The sequence below is a fragment of the Agelaius phoeniceus genome, chromosome 5 (genome assembly GCF_051311805.1).
Source record: "Agelaius phoeniceus isolate bAgePho1 chromosome 5, bAgePho1.hap1, whole genome shotgun sequence".
In the NCBI taxonomy this organism is placed as follows: Eukaryota; Metazoa; Chordata; class Aves; order Passeriformes; family Icteridae; genus Agelaius; species Agelaius phoeniceus.
The window spans coordinates 35,557,635-35,576,138 of record NC_135269.1 but is presented as its reverse complement, the minus strand read 5'-3'; the positions used below and the strand labels follow the sequence as shown (position 1 = coordinate 35,576,138).

General features: G+C 37.1%; 1 protein-coding gene across 10 annotated transcripts in view; it reads left to right on the top strand.

Moving 5' to 3' along the window:
- The window catches only part of NAV3 (neuron navigator 3), a 512,854-nt gene that overhangs the window by 487,613 nt on the left and 6,737 nt on the right, over positions 1–18,504 (top strand). For all 10 annotated transcript variants that reach the window (XM_077178804.1, XM_077178805.1, XM_077178799.1 and 7 more), the window contains 11 exons: positions 1,461–1,633; positions 3,966–4,119; positions 6,993–7,167; positions 10,927–11,024; positions 11,660–11,755; positions 12,007–12,175; positions 12,908–13,143; positions 15,098–15,252; positions 16,144–16,215; positions 16,643–16,839; positions 17,459–17,577. In XM_077178804.1, coding sequence (XP_077034919.1) covers positions 1,461–1,633; positions 3,966–4,119; positions 6,993–7,167; positions 10,927–11,024; positions 11,660–11,755; positions 12,007–12,175; positions 12,908–13,143; positions 15,098–15,252; positions 16,144–16,215; positions 16,643–16,839; positions 17,459–17,577 — 1,644 coding nt within the window. The remainder of the gene's footprint in view (positions 1–1,460; positions 1,634–3,965; positions 4,120–6,992; positions 7,168–10,926; positions 11,025–11,659; positions 11,756–12,006; positions 12,176–12,907; positions 13,144–15,097; positions 15,253–16,143; positions 16,216–16,642; positions 16,840–17,458; positions 17,578–18,504) is intronic.

Sequence of the window (18,504 nt, the reverse complement as noted above, 5' to 3'; positions counted from 1 at the left end):
ACTCAAATATATTACCCAGCTATGGAGGGAGTTGAAATCAGTTAAGAATTCTCACTTAAAAATACTACAGTGTTTAAAGAAATTAAGATGTTGCTCAGCTGGAACCTACAAATACCACATACTGCTAAAGATTTAATTAAATACTTTCAGTAAAGAATCAGAAAATATGTTTTTATTGTTTTAGAAATATTATCTGCATAAACATTTGTTTTAAAATACTGATGAGCCTTCATTCCCTTGATTTGTAATTCCACACTCTTTCATGTTTCTGCAAGGTGAACTCTAGAGGAAGTGAGGTGAATATAAACCATGGAAAAGTTGGCATGCATCTATAAAAAACCCTATCTTGGCATGATTGCTATTTATTTTGGCAGTAGGCTTTTATACCTTCTAAAACCAGATTATCCTGTATGTCTTCTCAGTTTGTCTTTATTCATTTTAATCTCAAAGTTTAGGCTATAGAAAGGGGGAGTGTAGCCAAAATCCATTTCTTTCTCCTCAGACATCATGAGCTGGAAAGGACTTAAATATTGTTTCTCATTAAGATCAGTGGTCACACTCCCCACTCTCAAATTTTACTATGAGAATAATGTGTTTGAAGTCCTCATTTTTTCATAGAGGAACCAGTTGGTTGTTGTGTTCTCTACAGTTTTGATCAGAACAACTCTCTGAAAATAAAAATAAAACCTGTATTTCTCCTAAGATGAGCAAGTTCTGTATTTAGAGAAAGTTATGAACAAATGACATAGTCAATTTTAACTGCAGACAAAACTGTTGTCATCTTGGCTTCTGAAATAAATGGCTCTTTGGCTATTCTGTCCCTTTTCAATACTGGATACAAGCTTCTAGAGGTAAAAGGCAATGCTTGTACGTTCAGAGATCTTACCACTCTATAGGAATCTGCAACAAACAGTGTATACCTTTCAGCTAACATTCTTCTCAATAGTACAACAAGGCAAACCTCTTGTTCCCACTTAGATCCTCTTGATTGTGATCCAAATCATAGCATTTGCATAGTTTGAGCATTCAAAGTTTTAATGAGGAAAATAAATTGGCAAACACTGTAAATTGGACTTATCTTCTGATTTCAGCATTTAGTTGAGCCTGTACCTAGGTGCAAAGTGGTTATTTAAAGCCACCCCTTGAAGGGAATGCCATGGGAATGGGATTCCACTGGGGCTTAATGGCTTTAAATGAGCACCCCTCCCCAATAGCTGTACCACTCGGTCCTGCACTTTCTCCATAGCATTACCTCTGCACTGCGCTGGATTAATAAAGTCAAAACAAAGCACTGTATCATGTTTTTAGAGATACTGTGTTGCATATGTTAATACCTTGCTTCTGCATACTGACCTCAGGCAGTGGCTAGGATGGCATCTGCAAACTAACTCTTCAAAACATGAGCTGCACACAAAGTGCTGTGATGAGGAAAATAACCTTGCTCTGTATTTGTTTTCCAGCTAAGAAGCTCTTTCAAACAGGCCTTTGGAAAGAAAAAGTCCACCAAACCTCCTTCCTCACATTCAGACATAGAAGAGCTGACAGATTCCTCCCTTCCTTCCTCACCTAAATTGCCCCACAGCTCAGGAGAGTGTGCAACAACATCGATGAAACCATCACAGTCAGCATCTGCGTAAGTGTCTCTCTTGGCAAATGGGGTGGGCTGGGAAGCAGACCTCCTCCAGCATGGCCATTTGCAGTTCAGAAACCATTGTCAACAGCTGAGGTCTTCTAATCCTGACCTCCATCCATTTGCCAGATTTCTCGTGAGCTTCACCATTTGCATACTGGTTCTGCAGCAGGTCTTTATTCAGTCATAATCTTTCATCCTTTCACAGATTTTACCCAAAATCACCTACCTATACAAACTTCCAAAAGCCTGTGTTGTGCTCTCCCTGCACCATTAGCAACTTTATAGTATCCACTTAGCAAAGGCCAAAGGCTAATGTTTCCTTGTTACCTTTTTTCATGACATTCTAAAAATAAAAAAAATCTTAAATATATGTATTTTTGAATTTTTACAGTATTTCTCATTTTTTTACAGTATTTTTCCTGTTATTACTTTATCTACTTTGTAGCTACCGGTGTATATAAATTTTAATCTGTTTCCCCTCTTATCAGCTTGCATGTTTTTGTGGGATTTTATTTTTATATTTTATTCAAGTCACCACCCTGAAGGTTTCAGGTCTGAGAACAACTCAACAGTCAACAGCTGTCTGATTTCTTCAGTATTTTTTGAATATCTGATATGTTCTTATGGAATTCCTAGCTCTTTCTTACTCATATTCCTCTGCTTATTTTTTTTCACTCTGCTAAACTCATAACTCTTTCTGATATGGGGAAATCAACCTCTTTGAACCAAAAAATGTCTACTACTGATGTTAGCTTTACTTTCCTTCTCCTAAATGAAAATAATCAGGTCATAATTACTTTTTCTTAAGGCACTCAAGGAATTCTAGTCTCATGACTGTTTTATTAGATAGTAAATGGAATATACATGGAAATAAAATTTCATTTCTTATTTGCTTAGCATAGGAAGGTATAGTCACATCACAGAAAGAGCTGTACCATAATATTCAGGAAAAAAAATCCTAGTGTATGTCTTTCTTAATCTTTAATCACATTTAAAACATTTGTGCATGTTTTCAATGATATTCATTATTTTTCTTCCTCTATTTGACATGTATTTTATTTGCCATGAACTTCATCTTCCCTTTGCTTACGATTTCTTCGTATATTTTCTTGATGGAATCTCGCGTTCTAAACCATTCCCTTTACTTTCTTCCAATTGCCTCTGTCTAATACATGTGTGTGCAGGTCATCTCTAGTCTGGGCATCAAAGAAAAGGCAAAACGGCCGCGTGGTCTACAAGCATAGATCCCGGTAAAACTGAGTGTGGGGCATGGACTTGTGTACCCAACTGCTGACCTGAAGAGTGCTGCATCTTCTTTCCCAAAATGCATTGGCATGCATTCTGGCAATTAAATGCTGACCTTTGTTTCTTTTTTTTTTGTTTGCTTTTAAAATATTAGCAATAATAATCACAATAATAATACTTATTTTCATGGAGTAGTTTTCATATTGAATTTTTTCTGAAAATATTAACTGTTTATAGTCACAGTAATAAAGAACAAATAACATTTGCTGAATTGACTGGAAATACTGCTTAGTGTAACAATAAAGCCAAAGTTCAGTTTTCTCCTGATGGTTCTGATGATGATACAAAGAGGCAAAACACTCTGACAAGAGAGCTGGACAGTTGTGGGTCCCTGAGCCAGTCATGTTTCAATTTTTTCTTACACTATAATGTTTTTTTCCCTTAAAATAAATGCTTATGAAAAGTAACCACATGGTAATCCAGTCTTCAAGGGAAGAAAACAAAATCAACCCACATGATTTCATATATCATACATTACAAAATCACAGGCTATAGGCAAAACATCAGCCATCACAAATCAAAACCATTACAGATCAAAATCTTCTAGACTATTCAATGACTGTCCCTTTGTGTAATATTCATATCAGAGAAAAATATTGATGCCTAACAAATAATAAATATCAGCAGTACAGTTTAATCAGCACACACACATCAGATCTGACTACTGTTGCGTAGAGAAATCATAAACTTTTCACCAAAGAAATTATGTGAGTATAAAATCCAATTAAAACCAATGGGTGCTAGACACTCAAAGATACCTGAAAAGTAGTTAAGAATTTGTTTTTCACCATAGTAAGCTAAACTAAAAAGCCATAAAGCAATCTGATCACTTCTTTTGCAGGGGGCTTTTTTTTTCCTTTTTTAATTTGCAGTTTGATCGTTTTCATGTTTCTTTGATAAGTTTCTTTCTTCACTCATAGGTTTCACCAGCAGCAAGCGTTTTTCTGTTCTTTGATATTTAATAATGACACTGCTTTGGGGAGAGAACATTCCTTTAATCTCCTGCCTGTTTCCTGCTCCTCTTTAGGATCTGTGAGTGCACAGAGGCAGAGGCTGAAATTATTCTTCAGCTAAAAAGCGAGCTGAGGGAGAAGGAGCTCAAATTAACAGATATCCGTCTGGAAGCCCTCAGCTCTGCACACCACCTGGATCAGATCCGGGAAGCCATGAACCGCATGCAGGTCAGTGCAGCAGCTTAAGTGATGACAGGGATGCACTCCAAAGGTATGACTGGTGTGTTTCCTTTCCCAGGACTTTGTTTCAGGCACCAAAAAACTGTCAATACAAAGTAAATTGCTGGGTTGACAGTACTTCTAAAGGATGGGTATGATAAGTGTTCACCTTATAATAAAGACATTCTTAGCATGTATATTAATAGCTAAAATGTGTTTAAGAGATATGGAAGAAGACATAATCCGTGCCCAAAGGATATTTATTATCTCAAGCCTATAACTGGGGTTAGCAACATGACAGAGAAGCAGATCAAAAAGTGATTTCTACAGCGTTTTAAATCCTTGAGCCATGGAGGGGGCCAGGATGTTCTGTGCATACTGTTTCATCATTTCTGATTCCTAATTCAGTCATGGCTTGCCAAAGCAAAGAATGTAAAATTGAACTAATTACTGTATCCAGCATCATAAAATTTTGCTATATTGTTTTGTTACACTGCCCCAATTCCTCTGTGAACACTTTTTTTTCCGTTAGAAGATTTTTCCTTTCAGGAGGCTGAAAGGATGCAAAAAGAATGGCAATGTTCTTCAGTGGAGCACAGAGCTTTACGGGACTCAGTTCTGTTGCTTACATTCAAATGCCCACTGCCATGGTGGGTGCCCAAAAGTATCTCTAATATCCACACATTGTGACATAAATCCTTCAGTGGAACTGGGCTCTTCTGGAATGGCAGCTAAGATATCTACGTAATCCCTGAAGGCACTGTAAATCTGTATTTGGGGAACAGAATCAAGGCCATGGGCTGGGCATTCAGGTTGAGACAGAGTTGGTTACATTTAAAAGTCTGGGAATGAGCTACTTGATAAACTTCCGTTGTAGTCAGTCGAGTTTTAGTCCTGTAGTAGTGAGGGCTAAAGAGCTATCCTAAAATTACCCCAAGATAGGTACAGAGGGTGAAATGGAGTTCCTTGAGCATAGGTACTTCTTACCATTTGAACCAGCCCGAAGTATTTGCATCTGCAGAGGACATGAAAGTTTAGCATTCTTCCATGGAAGACCATATTTGTCATGCCACTGGAAGCCCACATTTGCACAGCTGAATCCAGCCCAGTGCCTTGCCAGCTGAATTGCTCTGTGTTGGGTGCTTAGGTCAGGTGCACTGTAAGGCATTTGTGTGTAGATGCCTATAGCACCTGATTTCATAACTACAGTGCTTGATGTCTTTTCTAGACCTCTTTGTTTACACAGTGCCTGTGTCAGTTTCAACCAGATTTTTAAACATCTTTGGTACCTACCTGCCATCCTCCCAGATGCTCACGACTCCAGGTGCCAACATTAGTGTGGGATATTTGGCTGAACTACAATTAGAGGGAAGACTTATCAAGAACTGCGCCATAAATGTGGTTTCATTTGTCCTGACATAAGTAAGGCGTTTATCTCAAGGAACTGAAAGGTTTTAAGGAACTGTGAGGAAAAGAATGTGAAAAGGAGAAAAGGATGTGAAGGCTTATCATCTGATGACAGTCTCATACTGGGATATGAGTGCCTGAGGCAGGTGAACTCTCCAGAGGGAGGAGTCTGCTGTGGGCACAGTTCTCCAAAGTCTGAACTTCTTTAAATCTGGGCAGAGGCAACTAGTTGAGATGCTGTTGTTGGTAATCACCATTTCTGAAGTTCACCCAAAAGAGCAGGCAGCCGCCTTGCAGTTGCCAAAATTTGATATTTTAGAGGATTGATGAGGATTGGTAAGGGGAAAAAATAGGACTGGTGGAAGTGACACATGAATTTTTTTAGATTCAAAGCACTTTAAAAACCTAAAGCTCAAGTGAATGGAAGACTGCTAAGAGCTGTGTAATTAATAGCATAAATTGCAGAGTGGCTCCTGATTTGAACCCTAGACTAAACTGATACACCCATCTATTACTTTCTGTTACTATTGTGCTGGTTTGTCCTTTCCCTTTCACTGTCTTCTCACCTGTGTGTATGTGATCTAATCTTTTTGTAGCTGAAGCAGGGTTTTTTTATGATGCTATCTATCCCTTATGTTTTCACTTGTATAATATAGCTGTTCATCCTCCATTAAAAAAGTGAGACTTTTAGCAGGGTGATATGAATGTAGAAATAAATTTGATGTGCAGAACCATCTGCAAGAATAAGCAGTTGCTTTGTAATGCACTTTATGAAGCAACTGGAAGCTAGATTTAGATGGTACCAGGCTGTTCTCAGGCTAAGTTTTCATTTTATTATTGTACATTCAATTATCACTTGGCAGCACAGAGGATTTAGCTAAAAAATTCCAGTTGTTCTGATTCATCTGTCACTGTCTGTTTTCATCAGAGAGAGTTTGTTCAGTGCTATGTTAACAATCCCATTTTTGAATGATCAAAAAGTCTTATTTGATAGCAAGAAGGGTTATGAAACTGTTAAACTATCAATTTCTAATTTTTCATTTTTAATTTAATTTCTCTGTGAAGTTACTGTTTAAATTTTATATTCAATGGCAGTAATAATTTTCTGTGTCTTTAGAAACATTGACATATCCAGTAACTTTCTTAACTAACTGTTACCTTAGGAATTTGACAATAGAAAGTAGCTGAAAAAAAATGGGGATAGCTGAGGAAATTATGACCACACTCATGTTATGGTCAACTGTACAATAAGCACAAAATCTTGAAGCTGATATTGTTTAGAATCTAAAAATAAGGTTATTGGGGCCTTTCCCTTCATTTAAGAAGTAAAGGCAATCCAGTTTTCATTGTGTTATATCTCTGTTGTGAAAGTGGTAAACTGAGTCAGAGGAACAGCATCACCAGACTAGCCAGCAATGGTGGTTTTCCAAAAGAATAACCTCCTGTGCTTTGGTGTTGATTTCTTTTGTCTACAGAATGAAATTGAGATACTGAAAGCTGAGAATGATCGCTTGAAGGCAGAGACTGGAAATAGCGGAAAGCCTGCCCGGCCATCATCAGAGTCCTCAAGCAGCACATCATCTTCTTCATCACGGCAGTCACTGGGACTTTCTCTGAACAATTTAAACATCACAGAATCTGTTACATCAGGTAAACATACTTTGGACACATGCACACCTCAGCAGTTGGTACGATTTTTTCAGCCCCTTAATGGGACGCATAGGAGAAGCATGACTGGAAATTAAAACACCTCATATCATTCAGGTTAACATCAGATATACATTCAGTAACAGAGAAAAGGAGGAATGCGGGTGGTCATGTCTGAAATGTAGCTTTTAGAAGCACCTGAACAGCAGTAACAGAGTGTTCATTATGTTTGCTTTGTTCCTAGCTATGACACTCTCTGCCTATGAAGTTTACAATACTCTTCGGTCATCCAATTTACAATTTCTTTGAAAAGAAATATCTGTTGAAGTACACATGGCAACTGTGTTGATATATTCTCTTGCCTATATGGGATAAATATGAGTATAGTATGTGAAACTTTCTTCTTTTTGTTTACAAGTCTTTGATCATTCAGTTAGCTCCCTTAACTTGACTTCATATTTGCAGCTAAGGCAAATATGGGTCTCAGTTAGCTTTATCCCTTACATTTTTTTAATTTGGTACAGCTAGTTAGCCTATATTGGACCAAATCGCCATTTATCACAGGAGCCAAACCCCTCCTGATCTATGAGGCACTCATTGTCTCCTGTGAATGAAGGAAAGCAAGCAGAAGTTGGGTCCACATCCTGAACATCAACATTTGATTATTTTCCATGCCATGGAGTTTATGATAATAAGCCTTCTACATTTGTTTTGATAATGTAGCCAAGAAACAGAAGTGCTGTCTCTAACATTAGAACCAGGAGTAAAGCAGGAGCAAAGCAGCACTCATTAGCATAGACGCCACAGAAATTATAATGCAGTCTCTGGAAGTAATAAAAATGTGGCTAATAATTGTGGAAAGAGTCTAGGCAAGAATACAGCTGGGAATATGCCAAACTGACTGTACAATTTGGCAGTTAGTCATATTATCTTGCCAGTCATTGATTGCATGGATATTTGAACATTTTTTCTGGTTAATATCAGATTTTGTATGAAAATTGGTACATTTTTTATTTATATTACAACTCTTTGAAGGGTTTAACTTTTAGCATGGAGGACCCTGAACTAGGCCTCAACATGCAATGAGCTGTTGCAAGCAGGGAGAAAAAGTTTAACTGCTCACAGATCCACACATATTAAAAACAAACAAATAAAAACAAAACAAAAAAAAAGTTGGTTTCTTTTTTTTGCAATATGGTGGTTATAGAATGTCTCTCATGAGTAGCAGCCTTTCATTAGCACTTTTTTGCTTGGCACTAACTCTGTCTTGATACAGGAATAAACATGTAGGAAGAAAGGTCTGAAGAAAAGGAGGGGGAACCAGATGAGAATACAATGGGTGAGGAGGAATGGGTGAAAGAAAAGGGAAGGTAAAAGATAAGATAAAAGAATGAAAATAAAGAAAATTATGGGGAAGTGTTCAGCAAAAGAATAGAAATAATAAAAGCTGGAAGAAAAAAAGAGGAAGGGGAAGAGAAAAACAGGGGAAGGAAAGAACAGGATGACTGGGAGAAGTGGTTGGATTTGATAATCTTAAGGGTGTTTCCAGCCTAAATGATTCCATAATTTCATGAACTTTCATAAACATGATATAATTTTCTGTGTTATTGTTCTAAATGTTTTTCTCACATGAAAAGTAATTACTTTTCATTACAAGAAATTTAAGATATAAAATTGCCTAATGAGGAGTGGAGAATTTCATTTGATTATGAATCTAGAATTTTTGATCATTGAGATGATCATTTTGTTACCATGCCAGAGAACTTGGAAAGGTGAATGCTTCCCACCAAATCTTGTGGGATTTCTGAGACAGCTGGAGTACTACTGAACACAACTCCCTGAGATATGGGGAGGTAAATCATAATGAGGATGAGGATTAAGCTGAGAGAATTGAGTGGTTTGGCTCTTCATATTATAAAAATACCATTGCACTTTCTGGGAGCAATATCTCCAACCAACCAGGTCATCTGGAAGTGACCAAGCTGTCCACTGTCACTTCCTTAAAGGTATGATGACACCCTCCAGATCAGGGTGAGTGGCAGCCTGGGAAGGGGTACAGAGACACCCCTATTTCAGTCGGTCACTGCAGTGAAAGGAGCAAACAAGGACCAGTACAAGACTGGCCCAGAGTGCCAGAGCTCTGACAGGAATTGAACTCAAGTAATCATAGCATGCCTAAAAAGAAGGCTTTGCAGGGGGAAATTAAAACAGTTAGTACCAGCATGAAATTAGAGGCCCTTGGGCATCTTCTCAGCCCCTTGTATCAGTGAAAGAGAGAGCTCTTAGAAAGTGGAATTTGTTCTTTTGCTACAGAGTGGTTCCTTATTCCTAAAGACTTAAAGAAGAATGAATTTAAAGGGCTATATAAGGGTAATTTAGAGATTGAAAAATTTCACAGGGGGATCATATCATAATTTGCCCTCAGACAAACTATGACAATGACGTTATCAAAGCTCTTAGGTTTGCTCAAAGGTTTGTCAAATATGCCAAAACACAAGTGAAGTGAAACATTCAGTGGTGACAGAACAGACAGAAAATCTGTCTGTCTGGAACAAAGCAAGCATAGATTTATTAAAACCCACCAAAAAAAAAAGCTTCTTTGTTCAATGAATTAAAAAAAAACAAAACCAAAAAGCAAAACAAAAAAAAACAAAAGAAAACCCCAAACCAATAGCAGAATCTGCATTCTAGATCTGGATGTAAGTTATCAAACTTCTAACATGAAAACTTACTTTTAATACATTAATTGAAATTATATTCATAAACCTTCTTTGGTTTTCCTTTGAACAAGTGACTGAATCTTACTGGGACCTCATTTAGTGTGGATGAAATCTGACCTTGTGCAGACTTTGTCATGAAGTCGATGTTTTTCACACTAATAATGAACAGGGCTTAGGTTAGTGGATTACTGTGCTGGCCTTTGAAGAAAATGCAAATCCATAATCTCATCTAATTTTATAGTTAGCTTAAATGTCTCACAGTAAAATCTCAGAGAGAACTTCTAGAAGAAAGCAGCAGTTTTATCACTTGCAATAAAGCTGTAGGCCCAGCCTTTAACAGAAATACATCTGCTTTCTCATTTTAGGAGTTAATGAAGTAGTGGAAACAGAGGTGTAGAGCAGATCAAAATCACTCTTCACCTCCAAGAAAAATGAAGCCTTTCCTTAGAGGAATGGCTGAAAATAGAGTCACGTGTTCTGGAGAATCCAGTGGTTTTCTAGTAGGGGTGAAAAGGACTCTACCCATGGCATATATACAGAAGGCAAAGGATTTATCTGGAAAGTGAAATTAAATGCTATTTAGCTTAACAGCAAAAATATCAATGCAAGGATTTCTTGTTTTCTCTTTGTACAACATTCTAAAGGGCACAAATGAGTGCCCAAAGACATACATTTAATTTAGTTTTTAAACAACATTACTTTGTGAACATATTGTAATTTTGAAAAAGTTCCAAGAGGGAAGGCAAAGGCAAGACTATAATGCAAGATTTTATTTATTTGTGGATTCTTTATCCCTTTCTGCATGATTAAAACTCCTAATATTCCTACAAAAATTGACAACTTGTAACTTTTTTTTCACCTCCAACAGAAATGGTGAATCAGGAATAAGTGCAGATTACAACAATTGCAAGTTGTTATCATGACAGCCTTTCTTTTTAAACAAATTTTTAACTTTTAAATCCTTTGAACAAATATTGAACTGATGATGTGAACATAATTGATGTGATTTTTCAGACTGATCACTTCACTTCTTTTAATGTAGATATTTTGTTGGATGATGTCACTGATGGAGCACTCCACAAAGAAGGTCATAGTGTCAAAATTTTAGTCACCATAAACAAAGGCTACAGTCGAGTCAAGGTAAGTGCATTACCCAGAACAGAACTATAGCTCAAGCAAATGCTGGCATATAGTAGGTCAATTTTTTTTCAGTATTTTAAGCCAGGAACTCAAGGGAAGTATCCCATAGATTGCAGCTTTCTTTTGTCATCCATGCTCAATACAGTCAGGCACACTCCATAGACTAATGCCATATGGCCTCTTTCTGCCTTTGTGGTGGCTTAGACACTACTAATTCTTAGTTTAATTAGTAGTAGGATGTCCTGGGACTTGCTATCTCTAAGTCATTATAAATTAGATCTATGCACTGGTCTCCTTAGGGTGCAACTGTGAATTTCCTGCTGAAAAGTTGTATCATCATGTTTTCATGTTCTGTGTTGTAAAAAATGACAAATACAGTGCAACCTTTACTTTTAGTTATCTCTTTAAAAACACAGATGCAATCAAAGAGCAGAAGAAGATTCTGTATTCCCTTCTTTATAAAGATATATCAAAGTAATACAATCTGTGCCTACTTCTGGCACAGAGATTATTACCAAAGTTGTAACCTCTCATTCTAAATAATATTCTTATTCTTCCTTAGGAAGACTATGAATCTTCACAGAAAACTAATTAGCACCATTTTTAGTCCAATTTCCAAAAATCTCTCTTTGCAGGATCAAAAGCCACATGCATACCTGATAGGATCAATTGGAGTCAGTGGAAAAACAAAATGGGATGTTTTAGATGGTGTAATCAGACGTCTCTTTAAGGTAAGACACTGAAAAATTGGCTTAAGTATTATTACAATTTTCTTTTTCACTTTAGAAAATTTCTGTATTCTTTGAGTTGTCTTGCCAAGTTTCTGTTTTGGTTTGAGGGTTTTTTTATATATAGCTAACACCAACTACTATTAAGCTTTATTCTCAATGTTGCAGTTCTTTTTTCTATATCTGCAGGCAGTTTTCCAAATAGTTTTCATTCAATAAATATTTTTATGACTTATGTTTTCATATAATTTCAGGAGTATATTTTTCGAGTGGATCCAACTACTAGCCTGGGTTTAAGCTCTGACTGCATTGCCAGCTATTGTATAGGGGATGTAACTAGAGCCCATAGCCTAGAAGTGCCTGAACTGCTGCCTTGTGGATATCTGGTTGGAGATAATAACGTCATCACTGTGAGCCTGAAAGGTAAAACCCGAAGAATACTTCTGCAGATACCACAGAGTTCTACACTGCAGTTCCCTATCCTTTTATGTTTGTTTTTCTTACACCTGACCTTTCTGTATTGTCTCTGGTTTGAGGGCACATTTATCACAAACTGCCTGTAAGACATTGCATAATATATATCAGAGCCTTTAGAGGGAAATCTAAGAATATCTGTCCTCCACTGCCTGATTGCCAAATCACAGCAAAGTACAGATTTCTGAATAGTGGCAAAAATCCAACCCCAAAACAGAGATTAAATGAGAAATACTAATGCTTTATTCAGTTCCACAGGAAAAATTGTATACATTTCAAGAGCTCTAGGGATTTTCTATTGGAGGGGAGAGGGGGCCTTCAGGAGAACTTTATTGATGTGACAACTGGTAACCCTTGTGGCTGTCATTTTGACCTTTTTTATGTCATCTTTGTCAGTAATGTCTGAAACATATGTCTTTGCCTCACTGAGCCTTCTCTTCACATTTACTTTGGTTGCATCTCTTCCACTCATCTCAACTCACCACTGCTGTTTAATTTTTTGTGGAAGTATACCAGTATTTCTACAATAAAGAAGTGCTTAACAGGGGTTTAATTTAGAAGATTTGAATTAATAGCTATCTTACCTTGCTTTGGGCATAGCACTGATGCCATCAGGTGCTGGGCCAAATAGCTACCTTAGCAAGGATAAGATAGGCCATTTTTCTTTTCTTTTATCCCCAGGAGTAGAAGAAAACAGTTTGGACAGTTTTGTGTTTGACACATTAATTCCTAAGCCAATTACGCAACGGTACTTTAATTTACTGATGGAGCATCGCAGAATTATTCTGTCGGGACCCAGTGGCACAGGAAAGACCTATTTAGCTAACAGGCTGGCTGAATATATTATAACTAAATCTGGCAGAAAAAAAACTGAGGATGCAATTGCAACTTTTAACATAGATCACAAGTCAAGCAAGGTAAGTTACAGTTGAAAACATAATCTATTGCCCAGTTTGTAGAACAGATTCCATTAATGGGTGTACTCTTTTGCTGTTCAGTTAGCATTTCTTCCTACAAGAATTTAATCCCAGTGATGTACAGGGACCAGATCTTTCTGTTCTAAACAAACCATTGAAGCACTGTCAAGGAAGTCTCAATTTTTTCCCTCTTGGGGAAACCCACTTTAAGTATAGATGCAGAGTCCAACTCCCAAGTAAATTCAATTTTTGAAGTGTCTGTAATTCCCTTAGGTTTGCTATATAGTAATACTAGTGTAACTTGGTTTTTTTAATGATGATAACATCAGCCTTTGTTAGCAAAGATTTCAAAGGGATGATTTGAAATTACTGTCTTGGACTCAGTTTCCTAATCAGCCCTGAGGAGATACAACCATCATGATTTCTGGTGTGCATCAGTCCGGAAGCTGACCATACTGAAATTGCCTCACACATCATGTCACATTCCCAGTGATTTACAAAGCTCAGATTATCAGGTTTCTAGCAGGGCTACTGTGCTAGCCACAGATAATACTATTCACCTGGCTGTCCTGAATTGAGTGTACTCCTAACTTGGTTCCTATGGGGGAAAAAAATGAAGGGGTTTGCCCGGAGCATTCTGATTTGCACAGGACATAATGAATGCTAACATAAGAAGGGAGAACATACAGATCCCAAAGGGGCAAAAGGACCATTCTGGCAAAAATAACTGCTTTTCACTGTCTTTATACAGAGGATTTGTGATGCCATTTACTTTGGCAGAGAATGTGTTTGTGTTCTATTGTTATACTATACACATCTGTAAAGAAAATTGTCCCACAAAAGAGCCTTTTGGATTTCTAGTAAATTGCTTGGTCTGTGTGTTTTGGTGTTTCACTGTTGCTTTTGGATTGGATTGGTTGGTTTTTTTCCCCTTTTTCTTTACTTCTATCAAAATTCATGTAGAATTTTTTGAGTTTGTAATAAAAATAAAAAAAGAAAAAGCAACATTGTCAATTACCAAGGGTGTTTGAATAATATAGATGGTTCTATTCCATGGAAGAAATCTATAATGTTCTCTGAGAGACACCTGATCATAAAAAGGCAAAGAAAAATCTTTCTTGAAATAAAAAAGGTGCATGTTTCCATTAAAGAAGAAAAGATTCAGCTATCCCTGATCCAGAAGATAAAATGGCAATAGGAACTTTGTCCATAATACTAAGCATTTCCAACCCTCACAAAATTAGATACCTCAGGAGATACAGCCGTAGAACTTGACTAGCCCAAATTCTAAAGAGCAACTGTTGACAAAAATATTAAATGTTTGGATTGTAGAAAGCTGTCTTTTACTGCTGCACTAAAGAGCAACCAGACAGCTGACAGGAAAAAGGAATTTACACACCAAATTTTATTATGAGGTGTGATAAAGCATCTCCAAGAAGGCAGGCAGATTTTCAGTGAGAGTGCTGAAAGGAGATATCTAAAGGAGTAGTTCAATACACTAAAATTGTGTGACGGGGTGGTGGGGTTTTGATATATAAATGTGGCACTCATAAGAATGAAGGTCCAAAAATTATCAGGAGCATCTCAGCCCGTTGGAAATGGCATATTTTATTGCAATCTATATTCCTCTGGATATAAGATATTTTATCAGCAAATTTCTAGGGAATGTATCTCCCAAATCAGAATGCTTCAGTCATTGGCCTTGTGTTCAGCACCTTTGTTTTTTCCTAAATTCCATGAGGCTTTAATGTTGCCCTGTGCAAACAGCATGTTTTCCTGCATGTGCAGATCCAGCTGAGTGATCCACAGGAGGAAAACTCTTTATCAGTCATTTTATCTTTCTGAATTTTTTTCCAGTGACATTATATCTATGGTCTAATTGTTTAATCTTTTCTGGGCTTGGGACTTTTTTGGTGATTTTCTTTTTGGGTTTTTTTAATTAATTCTACTGAAGGATCTGCGACAATATCTAGCAAACTTAGCTGAGCAATGCAGTGCTGACAACAATGGTGCTGACCTCCCTGTCGTCATAATTCTTGATAACCTCCACCACATCAGTTCACTAAGTGACATCTTCAATGGTTTCCTCAACTGTAAATACAATAAATGGTAGGTAGTACCTTTTCTCTCTCCTTGCACACAGATTTTACAATTAAAACAGTAAAAGCTGCTTGTTATTTTGCAAAATAAAATGTCCCAGTGCAAACTTAGGCTCCCATAGGCCATCTGCAAGGCCATTATGTGCTTCAGTAATTTTAACCCCTTTCAGCCAAGAAGGTAGCTGCCTCCTTCACTTCATTCACATGACTTCCATGCTTCTGAATGAGATGTAAATGAACCACAAAATTTAAGAATGTGCTTAAACACTTAACTGTTTTATAGTGTTATCCTTTGCACCCTGTCAGATCACACCAGCTCATTAGTACTGTAAGAACAGCTTACACATTGTTATAGGGGAATTTGGGATAAACCATGCCATACAGAAGCAGCTGTGAATCTAGCAGATTTTCCCTTCCCACAGTTTTCCTGCAGCAGTGCAGAAGTATAAAGTTGGCTGACTGTCCTTTATTCTCAAGCAAGAGTAAAAATAATTTTTTCTAGAACTTTTACTGGTTTTTAACATTGGTTATTTCTGCTGTAAAAGTGATATCACAGGGACTTCCCTTCATAAAATCATTGCATACATCTTCCTCATGAGATTCACTGGCTTTTGAAATTAAAAAGCTAAGCATATTGCCAAATTATGAATTACATTAAGACAGGGTTGCTTTATTTATTTCTTCATTACAGATGGGCACTAGTAAACTACATATGTGCAAGAGGGAAATCATACAGGAATAGACATTTTTTAAAGGGTACCTCAGAAATATTTTAAATGTATGACTACAGTACACCCAGACTCTCTTGAAATTGGCCTAGTACAGATAGTAAGAAGGAATGTACTCTGAATATTTTAATGAATTCTCCCTCAAAAAAATCCTACTGCTTTTATATTTCCAGTCCCTATATTATTGGAACCATGAACCAAGGAGTTTCTTCTTCACCAAATCTGGAGGTGCATCACAATTTCAGGTACGTTCACTCTTTATTTACTGTGGCCATGTTTGCACAGCTCCCTGCTTCTGAGCCCAGTTCTTTGGCAAATATTGATCTTGTGTCTCATCACAGTAAAGCATTTCAGTTTCAGCATCTGTCCTCTATTGATGGGTCTCTGAATTGTGTTGGGGAATGGTAAAAGAAATAAGACACTGTCTGGCACCTCTAGCAAGTTGCTGAAGATGATTGCATTCCTGAAATTCTTTTGTCTTCAGCAGTGTCTTGAATTCCTGCTGGAACCTGAAATGCCTGCATTGAAACAGTGAGCAGAAATGAGGTTCATTGGAGCAGTGCTATACTTGATGAATAATGAGACTCTATGACATTACTTTCATCTATATGTTTAAGAGGAAATAATGTATTTGCTATTCATTGCTGCTTGACATTTATCTCTTCTACCTAGGTGGGTGCTATGTGCTAATCACACAGAGCCTGTTAAAGGTTTCTTAGGAAGATATCTGAGAAGGAAACTGATTGAAACTGAAATAGAAAAGAGCATACGCAACAATGAGCTTATGAAAATCATTGACTGGATCCCCAAAACATGGCATCATCTCAACAGCTTCCTAGAAACACACAGCTCTTCAGATGTAACCATTGGTGAGTCCACTGCTGGAATGGTTTGAAATAAGGATGCAGGCAGAGCATTTTAGGGATTTGTGAAGAATATATTATTATTTTTTTAAGTTTCCATGTCTCAGTGAGAAGTACAACATAGGTGTGGGAATTTGTCTAGTTGTCAGCAAGCTTTAAAGGAAAATTGAAAGTTTAATGAGAGAGTATATATATTTCCTGGTAGTTCTTTGTTGCTAAATACTTTCAAGTAAAATATCACTATTTTAAAAACTAAATTTAAAAAAATACCCCGATAGTAACTTTCCTAAGCTTAATTATTTTCTCCTGCTTTTACACTGCAGTATAATTACAGCAATAAAAAAACTTGGACCTGAGGTCTTTTAATGAGATAACTCTGTTAGCAAAGATGTCAGCTTTTACATAGCTTTGACATAAAACTTGTAAGTGTTCATCAAGCCCTAAAATTGGACTAAGGGACACCAGTTCATTTTTAATAACAGAGACTGTTAGCTCCTTTAGTGTAGTCCTGTTTTAATATTCTCTGGACTTGAGCTTGTTCCGGTACTGCTCTTTTAATTTTGAGAAGATTATTTTCAGTTTGTTTCCTAGTTATACCCTTTTAATACTCGACTTGACTTCTCAGGCCCCCGCCTCTTCCTCCCTTGCCCTATGGACGTTGATGGTTCCAGAGTGTGGTTCACAGACCTTTGGAACTATTCCCTGGTTCCGTATCTTCTGGAAGCTGTGAGAGAAGGACTCCAGGTATGTAATTTGTTTCCTAGAAATTTTTTTAATTGCTTTCAAAGGCTTTCTCCAAGCTGTTTTTAAACAGTGCATCCTAGTATAAATGCTATTGCAAGAGGAAAATCTTTGGAGGGGTTATAGAAGGCAGACTCAAATTCCTTTTGGCCTGCTCTTACTCTGCTGTATAATTTGACTTTGTAACATATCTTATTATGGATTTTATGAAGAGGGTTTCTTCTCTATGACTGGAGGAAGGTGGTTTTTTCCATTGTTTAAAGAGTTTCCAGCATGGTTAAATTCAGCTCATATTGTCTTCCTGAGTCAAGGCAGTCTCAGCCTACCCCTGAGTGGAACAGTTAATGAGCTTTACACTGGTGCCAGAAAATAGCTCCTACCACCTACATACACATGTAGGCACACAGATTTGTGGGGAAAAGTTTGTGAACAAAGATGTTTTCATAAGGCTTGGATTGGAAGGAACCTAAAAGATATATTATTCCTGGCTGTGAACACTTCCAGGGATGGGGCATCCACAATTTTTCTGGGCAGCTTTTTCCAGTGCCTCACTACCCTTACTGTAAAGAATTTCTTCCTAACATCTAATCTAAATCTCTCCTGTCTTAGTTTAAAACCATTCTCCCTTGTCCTAAACTATCTGCCCACATTAAAATGTTGTTCTCACTCATTTTTATAAGCCCCCTGGAAGGTTGCAATGAGGTCTTCACCAGGGGAGGTGAAGGTCTTCACCAGGCGAGGAAAACTCTCTTGATTATACCAGAGGTTAGGATTTTGGATAATTCCACATCTTTGGAGGAAACTTAAATATTTACATTAATCCAGTCTCTCTTTTTTTGTATTTTTCCCCCAGTCTTTAATTGGCTTTCACCCTTTTTTTTTTTTTTTTTTTTTTTTTTTGGTTTTTTTGTTTATGCGCAGCAATTCTAT